This window comes from Sciurus vulgaris (genome assembly GCF_902686455.1).
Source record: "Sciurus vulgaris genome assembly, chromosome: 7".
In the NCBI taxonomy this organism is placed as follows: Eukaryota; Metazoa; Chordata; class Mammalia; order Rodentia; family Sciuridae; genus Sciurus; species Sciurus vulgaris.
Window position 1 is genome coordinate 1649388 of NC_136467.1, and position 17972 is coordinate 1667359.

The following is a 17972-nucleotide window of genomic DNA, read 5'->3' on the forward strand; positions in this document are numbered from 1 at the left end:
AGAGCACTGTGCCCCCCCTGCCTGGTGACTTCCAGGACCAAGGTCACTGCAGTCCACAGGTACACTTCTTTTGCATTAAAAAGAAAACTGGCTAAAAAGCAGCAGTCAAAACAAGGGTCCAGAAAAGGGTAGGAGGGGATGTGAATCTGAGTGGGGGTGAAGAATGGCTTTCAGAATTTTCCCTCCAACTTTGGGAATAAAGAAATATAAATTGTTTTTGAGTCTAAACTAGAGTACCCAATAAGAATAAGAGCATCTAAAAAGAGTGTACCCCAAAAAGAATGTAAGAACACACCTAGTGAGACCGTATCCAGGTGCACCTCGTAAGGGTGCATCCAAAGGGCACAGCCGGTGAGAGGCACCTGACAGGAAGCACCTTCGGGAAGATGTCCAAGGAGTGTCCAACAAGGACACACCCCGTAAGGACATGTCTAAAGGAAACGGGAGCTGACACCTGACCTTCCCACAGAGTTTGCATATAGCATAGCAAAGACTTTATTGAGAAGAAGGCTCAATAGGAAAGAAAAGGTGAATCCAGAGCACGGAATGTTCATTTGCTACAGTTCCGTTCTTCTGGGTTTCAGTGTATCATAAAATGACATCTCTGCGAGTGTGCATCCCTGAAGAACCCTGGAATGCAATATCAAATCAGCAATGAAAACCTTCAGGAGTTGCTTTTCAGAAGCCCAGTTCACTAAGTGGATTGACTCTGCCACAGAAAGAAATGACATGAGACTTAGCGAGCTCAGGGTCCCTGCACAACCCCACCTCCAGCTCCATCCCTGAGTCTGCTCCTCGTGAAACCAAAACTCTGCTTCAGTAACATCTCACTCTTATCTGTTATTTGGGTAGTAATACTGAACTTAACAGGCATTTCCCGACTTCTAAATAAAGTCACTAGAGACATTAAATAAAAAATGTCCTGACTTTTTAATTCCCTAATATAGCATTTTGCATCATGAGTCAAATTTCTAAAATGGGAAAGTTCAACTCACACTAAGTGGCAGAACAGGCCAGTCAGCAGGGACTTGGCTGGTGGCAGGAGCCCCAAGCCTACCTTGGGACCCCTCCCTGAAGGTGTGCTCTGCATTCTCGGGCGCCCTCCTGTGGTGGAGTCAGGAAAGACTGAAGCCTGTGGGTAAGGAAGGTGATTGCAGAGCACCCATGAGAGCCAGGCGGGTGCCCAGGCAGGGTGATGGGCAGAAGAGGTGCCAAGAGCACAAGATGCATCAGACTCCACTGGATTGTACCTCTGAGTGAAAAGGAAGACCTGACTTTGGCAGCTCCCTCCTAAGGTAAGTCTGTTAAGAATGAAGAACCCATCAGCATAGGCACATGTCTGCATCTGCTGAAGAAAGCGCTCGAACATGCACGCTCAGGTCCTGCCACTGCCCGCTTTCCCTACCCTGAGGGGTTCCAAAACCTGAGAGCTTACACCCAGGGCATGCGCGCACGGCCACCTGGCAGGATGCCGCCAGCAGGAGAGACGGCGTGTGGGAGAGCACAAAAAGCCAGCTCTGCATGTCAGGAGAGTGGTGCAAGGTGTGGACACAGCTGATCCTGACCCCACAGGGCCCCATTCAGTCTCCCTCTCTCAGAAGAAGGTTGGTGTCTCCACCAGGTAGTCTCTGCACATGGAGGAAGCAGGTGGATCGCAGCTACGTGCCTCTGTAACTAGTGCACAGCCTTAACCGCAGGGCCAATTATGGGATTACTGTAAGCTTTTCGAGTAGCAGTCTCAGTTATGTGTGCCTGGGAGTCTAATTAAGCATTTTATGGAAGAAGATTTTGACATCATCCAGTGGGCCAGACCTATCCAGCCTCCTGGGCCTCTTCCAGAGGCCATGACAGCGTAGCGAATGGAAATGCATCTGTGCTAGCGCTGGGAGTGAGTCCCGGCCCCTGTGTGCATCGAGGCTGCCCTTCACGGGGTGTTCAGCCCGTCACATCAACCAAGGGACAATTCCAACCCAGGATAATGAAATCCAAGGGCAAATCTGCTTTCAATAGGAATAATATATAAAGTTCCACCTTTGGGTTCAAAATCCTTTCTAACAACCACTACTGGGGCTGACGGGCTTAATAGCACCTCTGATTTAGAGAGTTGCATAGAAATGTCAGCAAACACAAATGAGCGCCATCTCTCAAGGCTGTGTTCTGTCAATCAGTGGCAACTACACTTGAAGTATTGTGTCCGTGTTGAGAGATGCGCGCTCCAAAGACGTGGATTTTAAGCTCTGATTAGAGACAGAAGAGGAGCTTGGATGAGAAAGGAACAGGAATCCTCGGGCTCAGAACGGTGAGGAAGACCGGGAAGCAGCCCTCCAAGTGCATGGAGCTGGGCTGTCAGGACCTCGTGGGGTCAGCAAAGCACTCCAGCACTGTGGGGGGGTCAGGGGAATGGGGCCCTGTGTGTCCTGAGCCCCTTCAAAAACCTGAACAACAGCCCTTGGGAAACAGGTGGTGTCAAATCTTGCTGATTTACCAAGAGGCAACTTTTTAGCAAGATGTGATTCCCAGCCTGAGCTGCAACAGGGGTCCTCCCAGCGTTCCTGCTGGTCTCTCTGCCCACGGTCCACCAAGAGCTCCCCGTGACAGATGTCACTGCATGCCAAAAGGGAGCAGGCAGTATGTCTATCGACTGTCCTCCAGTGTTTAAGCCTTCGTGTGCAGACGACATGCCGGATGTCACAGGCCTCACTTCGCTTTGACAACAAGCAGAATCCACCTTCACTCTCTGATTTACTCCTCTCCTCTCCGTCGCTTCCTCTTCCCTCCCTCCTGATAACAGGGCACGTCTGGAGGAGGGTGCAATGGCTGCGTGCTGACCTGAATGGGGGCAGGCAGACACAGGGCAGGTCCTCGGGGGGTGGCAGGGCTGGCATGCTATCGCCTCGCCCCAGGTGCTGCCCACTCCCAGGCAGAAGGAAGCGCCCTGGAAAGTGGGCTTGTGGAAATGCTGCCCGTGGTTGTTCCTGGCATAAAAGCAGGAGGAGCAGCACAGCATGCTCCTCGCAGTACTGCAGTGCCCGGAGGGTCCCCAGGGAGGCCCCAGAGGGGCTCACGGTGGGGAGTGGCTCCCCCGAACCTCAGCCCCAGTTATAAGGCCACACATGGACAGTCCTGGGCCCACCAGCCACCACCGAATGCAAAGACACTAATGGGTTTTTCTCAAAAGTCAATTTTTAAAATTAATTTTATTGGTATGTTTAAAAACACACACCCGCATCCTATGTGGAACGAATTCAATATCTACCACCAAGTGAACAAAACACTGAATTCTGCTTAATTATAATTAATTTCAAATTTCTGGAATTTTTTTTTAAATCAGGAGCACAGATGGAATTTCCATCATCGTTTTGAAAGTCCTACTTCCTGTTCAAAGTGATCGCCTCCTGTGAATGGTGGCAACTGGATCCTGTGAAGTCTGATGCAAGGAAGCAGCCCAATGGCCCCTGCAAAGGAGAGGGAGGCACGGGCAGGGCCCAGGACACAACTTTTGAACTATACATTCTGCCGGGTGGTACGAGGAATCACAGCAGCGCAAGGCCTGTCCATGGGCATACCCACGAGTGAACAGAAGCGTCCAGGGCTGGGCAGAGGAAGGGAAGGGGACTTGGCACCATCCCGACGCAGGCTGGGTCTGGGTGGTGTGTGGGAGCTACGACGGAGCACGCTGCGATACTGCCATGGAGAGGCTCAGTGCAGCTGGGCACCACTGAGGTGGCGTCACCTCACCACCCTAAAGTGAAGAGCGCCCTCAGAGTGAGAACGACCTGTCCTTCTTTAACAGAGCACGTTGCCATTGCTGCTCAGAGTGCTTCAGGCGTTTGAGTCCCTTCAGCTTCGCACCAAGTCTTAAGTGCCAGCCCAGGGTGCTCAGAGATGAGTGCAAAGAACAACCAGAAAGAACAACCAGAGACACCCTTGCCTGAGCCTCCTGCGGGCAGCAATGCTCAGCAGCTGCTGGCACCAGCACGCAGACACCTCAGCTGCTCAGGGCTGGCTTCACCAGCGCATCCCAGAGAATCCTATCAGTTCTTCTCCAGCTCTCCGCAGCAGAGTCAGGCAGTGGCTGATCTGCAGTCAGTGCTGGGCAGTCTTGCCCTGGCCTAGTAAAGTGGCCACCATGTGGACTGGTATCTCTGTGCTGACAAGGGCCTACACCACCTTAGGAGGTCAGGAAAAGCTCTTAATCTCAAAAGAAATCAATGCTACCAGTACACTGACTGGGACAGAGGGCTGATCCACTTGTCTCTAGTGCCTGGGTAAATGAACAGAAGGAAGAATACAGAAAACACCCCAATTAGGACAAGGCCAGTTTGGTACCACTGCAGTTTCCCACCAAAGACAACATCATCTTAGATACCACAGCACTGTCCCACCTAGGATGAGGTCATCTTAGGTACCGCAGCACTTTCCCACCTAGCACAGGTCATCTTAGATACCACAGCACTTTCCCACCTAGGACAAGGTCATCTTAGATACCACAGCACTTTCTCACATAGGTCAAGGTCATCTTAGATACAACAGCACTTTCCCACCTAGGACAAGGTCATCTTAGATACCACAGCACTTTCTCACATAGGTCAAGGTCATCTTAGATACCACAGCACTTTCCCACCTAGGTCAAGGTCATCTTAGATACCACAGCACTTTCTCACGCAGTTAAGGTCATCTTAGATACCATAGCACTTTCCCACCTAGGACAAGATCATCTTAGATACCACAGCACTTTCCCACCCAGGACAAGGTCATCTTAGATACCACAGAACTTTCCTACCCAGGACAAGGTCATCATAGAAACACAGCACTTTCTCACTTGGGTCAAGGTCATCTTAGATACCACAGCACTTTCCCACCTAGGACAAGGTCATCTTAGGTACCACAGCACTTTCCCACCTAGGACAAGGTCATCTTAGATACCACAGCACTTTCTCACATAGGTCAAGGTCATCTTAGATACCACAGCACTTTCCCACCTAGGACAAGGTCATCTTAGATACCACAGCACTTTCCCACCTAGGACGAGGTCATCTTAGGTACCACAGCACTGTCCCACCTAGGACAAGGTCATCTTAGGTACCACAGCACTTTCCCACCTAGGACGAGGTCATCTTAGGTACCACAGCACTGTCCCACCTAGGACGAGGTCATCTTAGGTACCACAGCACTGTCCCACCTAGGATGAGGTCATCTTAGGTACCACAGCACTTTCCCACCTAGGACAAGGTCATCTTAGATACCACAGCACTTTCTCACCTAGGTCAAGGTCATCTTAGATACCACAGCACTTTCCCACCCAGGACAAGGTCATCTTAGATACCACAGAACTTTCCTACCCAGGACAAGGTCATCATAGAAACACAGCACTTTCTCACTTGGGTCAAGGTCATCTTAGATACCACAGCACATTCCCACCAGGGACAAGATCATCTTAGATACCATAGCACTTTCCCACCCAGGACAAGGTCACCATAGAAACACAGCACTTTCTCACATAGGTCAAGGTCATCTTAGATACAACAGCACTTTCCCACCTAGGACAAAGTCATCTTAGGTACCACAGCACTTTCCCACCCAGGATAAGGTCATCTTAGATACCACAGCACTTTCCCACCTAGGACAAGGTCATCTTAGATACTACAGCACTTTCCCACCTAGGACAAGGTCATCTTAGATACTACAGCACTTTCCCACCTAGGACAAGGTCATCTTAGATACTACAGCACTTTCCCACCAAGGACAAGGTCATCTTAGATACCATAGCACTTTCCCACCTAGGACAAGGTCATCTTAGATACCACAGCACCTTCTCACCTGGGACAAGGTCATCTTAGATACCACAGCACTTTCCCACCTAGGACAAAGTCATCTTAGGTACCACAGCACTTTCCCACCCAGGATAAGGTCATCTTAGATACCACAGCACCTTCCCACCTGGGACAAGGTCATCTTAGATACCACAGCACTTCCCCAACTAGGACGAGGTCAGCTTAGATATGATAGCTGGGGTTTCTCCTTGTATATTTTATTTGCTTTTTGTCAGGAAACTGATGGACTTATTCTTTGTGAAGCGGCTGCCACCCAGCAGGCTGAGAGCACCCATGAGGAAGAGTCCTATCAGATGTCCTGGAAGCTTCCAAATGCCAACCGCAGGTACCCAGGACCGCTACTTCCTGCCCAGCACCTGGGGCTCTGTGAGTCCTCATGTCACCGGAGTCCATACCTCCACTCCCACGAAGCTGCCCTCGGCTTGGGAGCTACGCGTGAGTGGGGTCCGTGCCCCAAGCTGGGTGTTGGAGGACCAAAGAGGCCCAGTCAACAGAGGGGAACTGAATGTGTTGAAGACTTGAAACCAAGAGCCCTTGTGGAATTTCAGGTCCTGCTGAAGTAGATCAGGGAAGAGAACGCCACCCTGGCATGAGGAGGAGGGAGAGGCGCCCTGTGCAATTTGGGCAGAAGCGTAAGAGAGAAAGGAAGGAAAGGAATGACCAAGGAGATGGTCGCCAGGGCTGTGAGCGCACCCACCCTGTGCCTGGTCTCGAAGACACCCTTGGCTGTGGCCGAGTCACACCGTCATGCTAAAGAAGCCTGGCCGCCACCACGCGGCGCCTGTGCCGAGGGGCTCATGGAGTCTGGCCCGACAGCGACCTGGAACATCCCACTTAATCTTTTTTTAACCCTAAAACTACAAACGTCAGGTAGCATTTTACTTGGTTTCACTGTGTTTTATGGCCGTCTTTTCCTTTTCATTCTCAGCCTGGCTGGAGTTGGTTTTCAACTGCTTTTCAGCCACATGAAGTCAGGGTCCAGCAAACACCAACTCGGGTTCCGAGGTGCTCCTTCCGTGGGACGCAGGTGAGACCCGGATCTGTGAACTGATACCAACACTCAGAGGTGGGACAGGGAACAGCGATGGACCTGGCCATCCCCAGGCCACCCAGGGAGCGTCCTGGGTGGGACAGGGAACAGCGATGGACCTGGCCATCCCCAGGCCACCCTGGGAGCGTCCTGGCAGCTGCATCTTCTGCAGGTGAAGCACTCATACCAAGCACCACTCAGTCCTCTGCCCGAGTCACAGGCCTAACGCGAAGCCACCACCATGAGTTTGTGTCTCACACACGTGGAACCAGGGATCGCTTAACTCAGAGCACAGCACCACACACGCTCCGGGACCCACCCCACCTGCTAGCACCACACCAGACCACTGCCGGTCTACACCACAGCTCCCTACACCCTCCCTACATCCTGCCTGTCAGGTCCAGGCCACTGCCCGTCTACACCACAGCTCCCTACACCCTCCCTACATCCTGCACTCAGGTCTAGAACACTGCCCTTCTACACCACAGCTCCCTACACCCTCCCTACACCCTGCCTGTCAGGTCCAGGCCACTGCCCGTCTACACCACAGCTCTCTACACCCTCCCTATGCCTTGCCTGTCAGGACCAGGCCACTGACCGTCTACACCACAGCTCACTACACCCTCCCTACACCCTGCCTGTCAGGTCTAGAACACTGCCTGTCTACACCACAGCTCCCTACACCCTCCCTACACTGCCTGTCAGGTCCAGACCACTGCCCGTCAACACCACAGCTCACTACACCCTCCCTACACCCTGCCTGTCAGGTCTAGAACACTGCCCGTCTACACCACAGCTCCCTACACCCTCCCTACACTGCCTGTCAGGTCTAGAACACTGCCCGTCTACACCACAGCTCCCTACACCCTCCCTACACTGCCTGTCAGGTCCAGGCCACTGCCCGTCTACACCACAGCTCCCTACACCCTCCCTACACCCTGCCTGTCAGGTCCAGGCCACTGCCCGTCTACACCACAGCTCCCTACACCCTCCCTACACTGCCTGTCAGGACCAGGCCACTGACCGTCTACACCACAGCTCACTACACCCTCCCTACACCCTGCCTGTCAGGTCTAGGCCACCCTCCATCTACACCACAGCTCCCTACAGCTCAGCATTGTCACAGGACTTGTTCTGATGCAGAATGGCTTAGAAATCTGTCCTGAGCCATCACAAGCAGGGACATCCATGCTCACACCCTCTTGTGAGACTCAACGTGATCCTATGGTCCTGAGCTCTTTTCAGTATTGAGCTTTCCAAGTGCCTGGTTTAGACATGGTGTACCAGGTCTGTGAGCTGACGCCTCCTGGGATCTATTCCCCTTGGCCGCCCCTCTGTGGCCGTCCCCAGAGCCGCCAGCGCAGGAGAGAAGGCACGCCATGGCCGTATCTGCCCAGTGCTGCCATGGTGCACCGTGGCCTGACTGTGGGGAGGGAAGGGCCACCTTGTCCTGCTCCAGGCCGAGCGGCTTCAGGCGCTCATGGACTGGCTCGCAACTGGATTTACCTCTGAATTCAAACGTGTCAAATACTGTTTTCCTTCTCTCTCAGAACAAACAGTACCCTCAGGGGTAGAAAAGGATCATTTCAGCACAGTTGATGCCCACTTTCCCAGACCAATGCAGGTCTCTACTGCACGCTGCCCGACAGGGCATCTGGTGGCTCAGGGTGGAAGTCCTCCACAAGGTGGTGAGGGAGGCGGGGTGGGACCCCAGTCCTGAAGATTACACAAAGGTCGGGCTGGGCACCCCTCTGAGGGGAGAAAAGTAATTCGGCTGCCTTCGGAGGTGTAGACCAGCTTAGCATCCAGGGGCCTGGGACAGACTCTCAAGACTTCGGATCCTCCTCCCTGGGGACAGGCACATAAGGCTCCTTCAGCGAGCACTGGGCTAGGAACCCAGGAGAGTGCTATCCACTGCTGACACAAAGACACGGTCCTGGGGCTCGACCAGCCATCCCATGTGGGTGAGATACCAGTCGTCAATTCTGAAACGCACTGAGGGGCTCTGGGTCCAAGATTCTGGAAAGGGGTCGTGTTATCCTTCACAGTTCCCAAAGGAGATGCACATGTGCATTCGCGGCTGGTCTGTCAAAGTCGATTTAACGCTATCTATGACACAGTTGAAAACCTGTGCTCACGTCTGCGCACTCCCTGAAGAAAGTAATCACACATAACCAAAACAATTTATGATAGAAATGATTCCCTCATCTCTGTCATTTACAGAAATAAGAAGAAAAATACACATGGTCTGGCCTTGGAATGCACCTACTTTTTCAAAGAAGAAACAGATGTCGATCCAAATTAGGGTGTGTTACACACACTTACGAATGCCAGCTGCTCACTGGAAATAACACAAGGTCTGAGGGTGAGCAGGTTGCACAAAGCACCAGGAAGACGTAGGGACGGACACACAGTGCTGTTTCTAAGGAATCATTTGAGTGCAAAAAAAAGATGATCACCACGTAGAACAGACCCTCTCCATCTTGACCTAAGGGAATAGGGTGACCGTACCCTGGTAAGATCCAGGAGGACGGTGCCCACAAACAAAGCATCGGCCTTACGGAGAGGAGACATGGACACAGCCTTGGGAGCCCAGACATGGTAAACTTTAAGCACCCAAAGAGAGGCCTGGGTCTTGCTGTCTCCATGAGGACATGGATGGGATGGAAGGAGACAGAGAATCGGGCTCCCTGCTCCACCTGTGCAGCTCCATCTGGCCTACCTCAGATAAGCTCATGGTATCCCGAAGTCACGGTGTGCTCCAGCGAAGCTGGTATCCACACCCCAACCACATGCAGCATGTGCTTGATGTCTCTATTTAGTGCTCTGGGCCAGGGATCAGGGGCATGGCTACTAAAGCAGTGTGGAAGAACACACACAGGGCATGCTCAACACCTCTTGTGTAATCTTCACCGTGGGCTAAGAAGACATTACTACTTTCTCCCCTTTTCACAGATAAGGAATTGAAGGTCAGGAAAGTTAAGCAACTCGCCTAGAGTCACACATCCAGTAAGACACTGAGCTGTGACTCCTATGCACTGTCACGGACTCCCGCCGCCTGAGGCTCGCCAGAGGTAGGGTGTGAAGCTCCTGGAGAGGAGGACATTCTCTGAACGCAGCCTCCGGACCCCAATGAACCTTCCAAAGCCCAGAAGGTGATTTGAAAAGAGATCAGTACCACAGAAAAGTCCAGAACATCCAATATTTCCCAGTGATCAATCAGTCAAATTTCAGTCTTCTCTCGAGTACTCTGCAAAACTCAACTGTCTTGATATTCTTGATTAGAGGAGGGAGTAAAAAGAAGATGCCAAAGATTTTATAGCTTTAAATGTTTTCCTGGACGAGAGAGGACCACAGCATTTTATACGCGACTGTGATTTTAAGAAAGTGTTCTTGGGGAGTAAACAGGATACTTCCTGCGTGGTGTAAGCTCAGCTCCTGCACAAGGACCCCACATGTAGTTGGCACCACTGCAACCCAGGAAATCCTTGGAGCTATACAGGGAGGCAAAGGGCGAGAGGTTTAAAGCAAATAGTTTTGAGAGGGGGAGGGAGTAAAAAGGCAAGAAAACCTACTGAGCCTCAGACTGTTCTTCTAATCACTAACCAACAGGCCCCCCATTCCCAGGGTAACAGGGAGGACACACCACCTTCTGCACGTTGAGAAAATCCCTGGCAATTTCAGGTAGCTCCTGTGACAACTCTGGGGAGAGTACCATGATCTCATTTGAGAACTGGCCTCAGTTTCCCTATTGTGTCTTTAATGGGCTTCAAGAAAAGGTGTGTTTATACATAGAGTGTATGTGTCTGCAATTCTATCTGCACATGTATGTGCAGACACATACAGCAAGCTCTCCTCCAGCGTCCTTTCTAAGGTCTACAGAGAAAGACTGAGTGTGTGAAACTCCCAGCTCCAGCTATGGTTTCTAATCTACAAGTCATTTGTGAGACAGAAGGCAGGGGCCTGGGAGCCCCAGAAGAATTTTAGGTATGAACAATGAACTCCCTAACTCCTTCCCCCTCACACTGCTGAGAGAGGGAGAGAAAAAGAAAAGGAAAGCAAAAGCGGATGCCACAGCCTGCCTCGCTTTACTGAAGGGCAGAGGGACTCGACTTCTGCTAACCATAGTTATTTTCCGTAAGATAAACACCCTCCTAGCCGTCCTGGCCACTTGAAAGCCCCTCTCCACACGGGCGTTCTCTCTACCTCCGTGTTTTCTCAAACACTTGTTCAAAAACACATTTAAGTGGAATGTTTTCGTTTCTGCAGATTGCATTAATTATGGGTTCGCAAGCATGGCAGGCGCACGAGGTCTGCCCGAGCTGGGCGCTGCAGACACCCGCCTTGGCGGAGCAGCCGCGGTTGGCTTGGCCGGCCGCGGGCGCGCTCGGCCGGTCCCAGCTCGCGTTTGGCTCGGCGCACCTCGGCCCCGCCAGGGCTGCCGCTAGGAGAGACAAACAGAGCGGTCCCGCTGTGTCCCACCGCTCCGCTCGGGAGCGCGCCTGCCCGCGCACAGCATCTCGCCACCGAGGAGAGGACCCGGCAGGAGCAGGCGCGCCTCCTGGCCCATTTCTGCCCTGAGAAGGGAGGAAGGTGCTCACAGTCCCTCCTTCAGCAGAGCTTAGTGGAAGCGGGTCAGTCATCTGCTTCTTCCTGCGCTCCCTTAAGAGGGTCGTTACCAGGGAGAGGCCCACGAGGGGGACCTCCGCTTGAGCCCATTTCGCCCAGCAAGTGACCACTGGATCCGCACGGCCCCTAGCCAAGAAACCGCCTCCTAATGCAGTCAGGCCAGATCCCTGCGGGGTGAGGTGGCCTGAGTCCTCAATGGTCCATCCTGGGGACCGCCCCAGAGCAACCGCGTCCCATTCCTCCTTGTTCCCGCGGGAGCCCTTGCCCGCCTGAGGGTGCATAAACGCAGGGCACCCAGACAGACCCCTAACTTTCACCCTTCTGGAGGCGGTAAGACTGGGGAGCCCGTCTCAGCCCAGTGGCCATCGGCCCAGACACGCACTCCGCTGGACGGGTCTGGGTCCCACCTGCTCCAGGCACGCGGGCGGAGGCGCCAACACCCGAGGGCCACCTGCTCTCCTCGTCTCGGTCGGGAAGGGAGGTGGCACTGCTGGATCGGATCGCCAGACTCCGGGGTCTGGGGCTTACCGTGAGCGCGGAGAACTTCTGCGCGGGGGCGGGCGGCAGCAGCCCCGCGAGCAGCGGCAGCCAGCAGAGCTGCGGCAGCAGCATGGTGACCCGCGCGGGGTCGGCACGGGCGACCCACAGAGAGAGGCCGCGCCCTGGGCCCTGAGTCCTGCGCCCTGCGCCCTGGCACGGCGGCCCGGAGCCTGTGGGCTAGCGCCACCGACCCGACGGGCGGAGGCGGTTCCTCCGCGGTGCTCTCTTCCAGCCGCTCCAGGGGCCCAGGACTTGACCGGCTCAGCTGCAGGCACTGAGCGCTCCTCCAAGAACTTTGCGGCTTCCCTCGCTCCTGTCAAATACCCTCAGAACTTTCCGGATCCTCCCCTCCCTTCCCCCCGCCCTCTTCCCTCCCTCTCCCCTCTCCTCCCCCAGCCCCACCTCCCTGCGCGGGCCGCAGAGCTGGACTGGGCTCTTAGGCGCGCTCTGAGGAGGGACTGCCCTGGGAGCGGATCTGCGGAAGGGAGATGGAGAGGGGCCACCAGAGCGGGCTAGCGCCCCAGTGTATTTTCCTGCCTGCTTTCCTGAGCGCAAACTAGTTGCACATGCACTCACATATATATGCGCGCACTCACACCATGTGCGTGCAGATAGAGCTCCAGGGCACAACAGGAGGCGAATGTGCAGTCCTGCCCCTGTGCAGCGTCTGTCCACTCCAGACCAGCCCACACGCCCTGTTCATCCACTAGGGTGAGCCTAAAGCTTGGCCAGTCTGCCAAGCTGGTGGCTCTCCTTGAATTCTGAACTCCAGGACTCCTCCTACAGACCAGAAATGGCCCTTCGATGTGCTGGCTGATCAGCTGGCTCTCCAGTGTCTAGAGCTGAGAGCAAATATCCAGACATCAGGAACACTATGCCATGGGTGGCATCTTTGCTGGTTCATCCACTGGAGGGGATGGACACACAGATCTGGGAGGGTCTGACTTGGACAATAGCCTTAATCCTAGGCAAGTGGGACTGTGGTTGGGCACGCCGTGTAGACAAATGTGGCTGCTTTTAACAGCTCTGTTGGAGCATTTCAGGTGTTTGTGCAAGGAGCACAGGGTGGTAGAAGCTGTTAATTGGTCCGTGGAGACTTCATGGAAACCAAGAGAATTTTGCACACCCAGATTCTGGATAACATCCACTGCAGAAAACATTGCTGAAATAGTTTAAGCCTTGGCTTGTAACTTTACAGGAAAAGGCCCTAATTCCATCTCACACAGAAAGCCAACAAAGTGAAGACTTTCAAGAACAATGAATCAATTGACTTGTCAGGGGCTCTGGGGGGAAGAACAGAATAGCAGATCCACATCTGAGCTTTCATCTGCTGTCAGGTTCACGATTTGGCTACGAACAAGGGGACAGAGGGCTGCCTCAGAAAGTTTACGACTGGCTTCTTGGAGGGGCTGCACTCCTGCAACCTGTCCACACTAGGTGGGAGGAGGCATCCACACTGCCACAGGGGGTGATGCTGGGGACCAGGAAAGATGGCAGAGGAATGATCCTTCCCAGGAGGGCTCCTCCAAGAAGCCTCTTTCAAATTCCAAAGCCCAGAGAATCTATTAAACACTTAAACACATTCCTGCTGGTTTGAGGACACAGAAGGAAATTATCATAAAACTCTCCAGGGATTGCTCTTGGGCCCAGGGAAACAGGTGAGCGTGCAGCTGCGAGCAATTAAGTAAATAAGCACTGCTGTTAGGCAACGTCAATAAAAATTAAAGTAAAAATAAAATCGATCAATAAACGTTGCATACCACTAATTCTAAAATAACCCGAAGAAGAGGATGTACATCCAGAGCTGATGTACCTCCTTTAAACAGCATTTGCTATTGAAGATTTCTTCTCCTTTGTACTCTATTGAGAGTGCTGCAAGTTATGAGCTGTCTGATATGCTCCACTTTTCTGCAGAATTCAGAAGCCTGAGAACACATGCATTTATTTACCTGCATCTGCTACAAAGTGGCAATCAAGGAGTAGACCTAACCACTCCCATTTTACAGAAGAGGCAGGAAAGCAAAAGAGACCAAAGGCCTTAGCCAGATCTCCTAAGCCACAAAATCAGAACAGAATCCAGATGTCAAAACTTGCAATTCTGACCAAGCACTTCACTTCCTCTGAAGATACAGATGGCAAAAGTAAGCTTCTTGGCCCTCCAGGCCTTGTATCCGAGAACCTCACCGCATCCTTCATGTGTTGACTGCAGAATCCTCTGACAATTCCAAAAAGATCAATAAAATATATTTGTCCAAGATGCTGACAGATGAGGCGGGATTGTAGCCTTCAAAGGTCTTATAAAATCTGGATGAGCTTATGTGGACTGAAGGCCAAATTTCATTTTCTCAAAGACCATAGAAGTGGAATTTGTAGAGATATTGTTTCCATTTTTGTGGAGAAAAATAATACATTCATTTAAAACCAGGAGATAATTTTCCCTCTCTGTTATATTCAGGTTCCCAGAAAGTCACTACTGGCCTAGCAGCTGACACCTCAGAAAGCTTCAAAGCTCAAGCAGAATGTACCCATCTCGTGATTTCTGAGAGTTCCCACAGCACAGAAAGAAGTCCTCTTTGCTTGGAAATGAGGCCATATTTTAAATTAAGAGGTGATTTAGGGCCCATCCTAAAGTGTGGCCTGTGGATCCAGAATCTAAATTTCTGCCACTGATGAGTTACAATAAAGAAGAGCCAGAGACATTAATGACAAGAACTGGCTCTTCTCACAGGCCTCAGCTCACTTCCCCTCTTCGGTCATTAATATTGGCTTACTTTCCTACTGCTTGTTCTATGCCAACACTGCAGAAGGGTTGTGCGCTTTACACAGGCATGGTGTGATTTAGTTATCTATCACTCCTGGCTTATTCCTGCTCAGCAGAAAGCTCATTGTCAGCCATTTTCCATATTCCCACATGAGTGTGCAAGGTACAGGCTTAATTGAATGTCCTTTTGTTGTTCGGTGACTTCCAAAACTTTCCTTGGTCATCCTTCTGAGTGTCCACTGAGGCCAGGTGGAGTGGGCAGGCCCCACCACTGTGTGATGAGCACGCCTGCATCCTGTCAGCTGCCCGTCTTGCTGATGTCTGCCCCAAGTTTCATCCAGCCATAGGAAGAGGAGTCTTCCCAGTTCACTAGGGTTCCCTTCAGCAAATTCTCCATGGTTGTCCTTTTAAACTGCCCCCACTGCTAGACAAGAGGTGGACAACTTCCAGGGCCTGTGAAGTCTCTCCCCTCTGCTCTGCCTGATGGTTCTCCATGGCCCGCATCTTTCTGTAATTTGTTCCTCAGTCCGTGGGCAAACCAGTGGTCCCCGTCTGTCCCAGGCTTGGGCTCTGCATCTCCAGAGAGCTGTGTGCCGGGGAGAGCAAGCCACCTACACGCTGGATCCCAACGTCGGGGAGAACCTGGGGCCCGGGAGGCAGACGGGACAGTGGAGCAGGGAAGGCGTCTGAGCCACTCAGGGTCCCTGCCCCACTGGGGTTGTTGCTGTGCCTGTCCGCCCACGTCGTCACCTTCTTCAGATGCTGATGACAGCTTCCATGAGGGCCCTGACGTGCACTTCATGGAAGTTTCCGTGAGAACCGGAATGTGCAGGGGTCTTGCGCGTGGCACCAAATCACTTGCGCGGAGTGCGGGGAGATCCGTTGCATAGCCGGCAACAAGGCCCAGGAGGCTGAGGATGTAAGGCTAGCAGCAGCAGACTCCTTTCCATGCTTGGCTCGGTGGCCAGGGTCTTTCCCCGCAGCCTTTGCCTCTTGGATGCTGTTGAAGGACTTGTTGACTGCAGTGAGGAAAGGCCGAGGTCCACTCTGCTCCCTGATCTGGAGAAAATCAGTTCCCATACGTTTTAAAATCATAAACCCCCTGAGGTGTGATGACAACGACTGGCTGTCTTCTCCCGAAAAATGAGCCAACCTGTGGACGAGACCCCCTCACTCACCGATTTGCTACTCTGCACACACACACCTTGGGCATCCACAGTGGGAACTGCCCCTCCAGAGTGGTGGCTGTCCCCTCTGAAAGGCGTGGTTGTGGTGTGGGGGAGAAAGCCATCCTAATAATCAATCTCATCGATTATTCAAAACACACAGCAACGGCCGGCGCACGTGGCCAGGCTCACTGGAGGCCATCAGCACGGCCCTGCGGCTGTGCCTGCCTGTGCCCTCATAACGGCCTCTCCCAGCCTGTGAAGCTCACAGAAGCATCCGCCCAGAGCCAGTGGACATCACTGCCACCAAGGCAAAGCACCATACAAGGTGTGCTCCCGGGAGAGGACGAGCAAGTGCTGAGAAAGCTCACTGCGCCCAGCCCTTCCAGACACAGGCGTCAGCGCGCCTTCAGGTTTTCTCTCCTTGTTAACCTGATCTAGGAGTCCTGTCTTCCTTTCTTCATATGAGACCTTTCTTAACATGAGAAAAAATGTTTTTTTTAATTTTAATTTTATTTCTTCTATTTAGTTGTACATGAGAGTAGAAGGCATTTATACATTTTAATAGATCATGCATAAATGGAGTGTAATCTCTCATTTTTCTGATTGTACATATTGCAGGATCACATTGGTCATTAAGATGGCGACAGAAATACAGCTTGCCAGGAATACTTGGGCCGTGTGCAGACCACAAGAGAGGAAGAGGAAGCCACCCAGTGAAGGGGGCCTCTGCTCCCCTCTGAAGCTCCCTCCTCCCACCTGTGCCTCGCTGTGCTCAGGCAGCATGGACTCCCAGCCCCCCTGGCCCCACTTCTCCCTCTGACTCAAAGCTGAGTGTTCCACTGTATCGCACACCAGGAACATCTTTAGCTCCTCCAGACACACCATCAGGCCCTGGCTAACAGGCAAGAGACAGCAAAATGAAAAGTACTCCCAGGTTGGCCTCCCTCCTGCTGGGCCTGACCCCTCTTGTGGGCTGCCCATCATTAGCTATCTTAGTCTATCTGCATAACCAAGAACCCTGGCTGGTGTCAGCCAGGAAGTCAGGATCCCTCTGGTTTGGGCTAGTTCCGCCTCCATACTGCAAAGTTTCTTACTGCCTTTGTCGCTAGAAAACAGCATATAAACTAGAGATTCAGTTATGTGGTTTTCAGGCCGTTTTACTCCTAGTTCCACAAGCCCAAAGAAAACCAGATTTCTTCTTTGCTTTTCCCCCTTAAGGTGACGTGGCCATGAGGGCTGTGGTGCTGATGGTTTGCAGGTGGCAGCTCCTCCGGGTGCACACAGGACTGCCTTCTGTGGCTTGCAGACTTGCAAAAGGTGATCTTTATGTGCAACGGATATTTAAGAACATGGCATACGATGTGGATCAAAAGTGTGCCCTGGAGTGTAGCTGGCACGCCTGTGCCGGAGTGGGCCTGCAGGCACACAGGCGGGTTGGCCTGGTGCAGCTGCAGGCCTGGCAGAGGCTCAGGTGAGAATCACACAGCATCTGTCCGCTGCCTCTGGCTCCAAGCTCCTCGGTGAGCCTCCTCTGCAGGCAGAGTCATTATCCATCCTCCCACATGCTCAGCCTCTTAGGACCTTCTGGAACAACAGCACCAAGCTCAGCCACTGCAGCATCATAACCCAGAGCATAGAGAGACATGCGTTTCTCACTTTTCTGTGACAGACAAGTAGTTGTCTCCTGAGACGTCAGAAAGGATTTCCATGGAAATGCACCTTGGTTTTCTAGGACCAAGTGAAATTATGACTGTCTAGATTGTGTCTGTTACCTAGGAGGAGCCCATTTAGTTCAGGGGTACTAAGAAGTCTGTGCTTGACTGGACAAGGCCACGGGGTTGCCTTGTTCTGCACCTGCCCGGTGTGACCCGGGGCTGTAACTGCATGGGGTTCGGAACACTGGTCAGCCTGAAAGAGACTGAAATTGTCAGCCAAAAAGAGTATTCTTGGATTTCATTATCATCTGGTGCTGGAGTATCATCGGCCTTGTTTTTATTCATTTTTGAGAT

At 52.5% G+C, this 17972-nt stretch overlaps 1 protein-coding gene across 1 annotated transcript in view; it reads right to left on the reverse strand.

Annotated features, from left to right (window-relative positions):
• SMOC2 (SPARC related modular calcium binding 2) overlaps nt 1–12363 on the reverse strand; it is a 155688-nt gene extending 143325 nt beyond the window's left edge. The window contains 1 exon segment of the mRNA XM_079146203.1: nt 12022–12363. Within this exon segment, the coding sequence (XP_079002329.1) occupies nt 12022–12105 (84 nt within the window). The 5' untranslated portion in view covers nt 12106–12363.
• Between the last annotated feature and the right edge of the window lie 5609 nt (nt 12364–17972).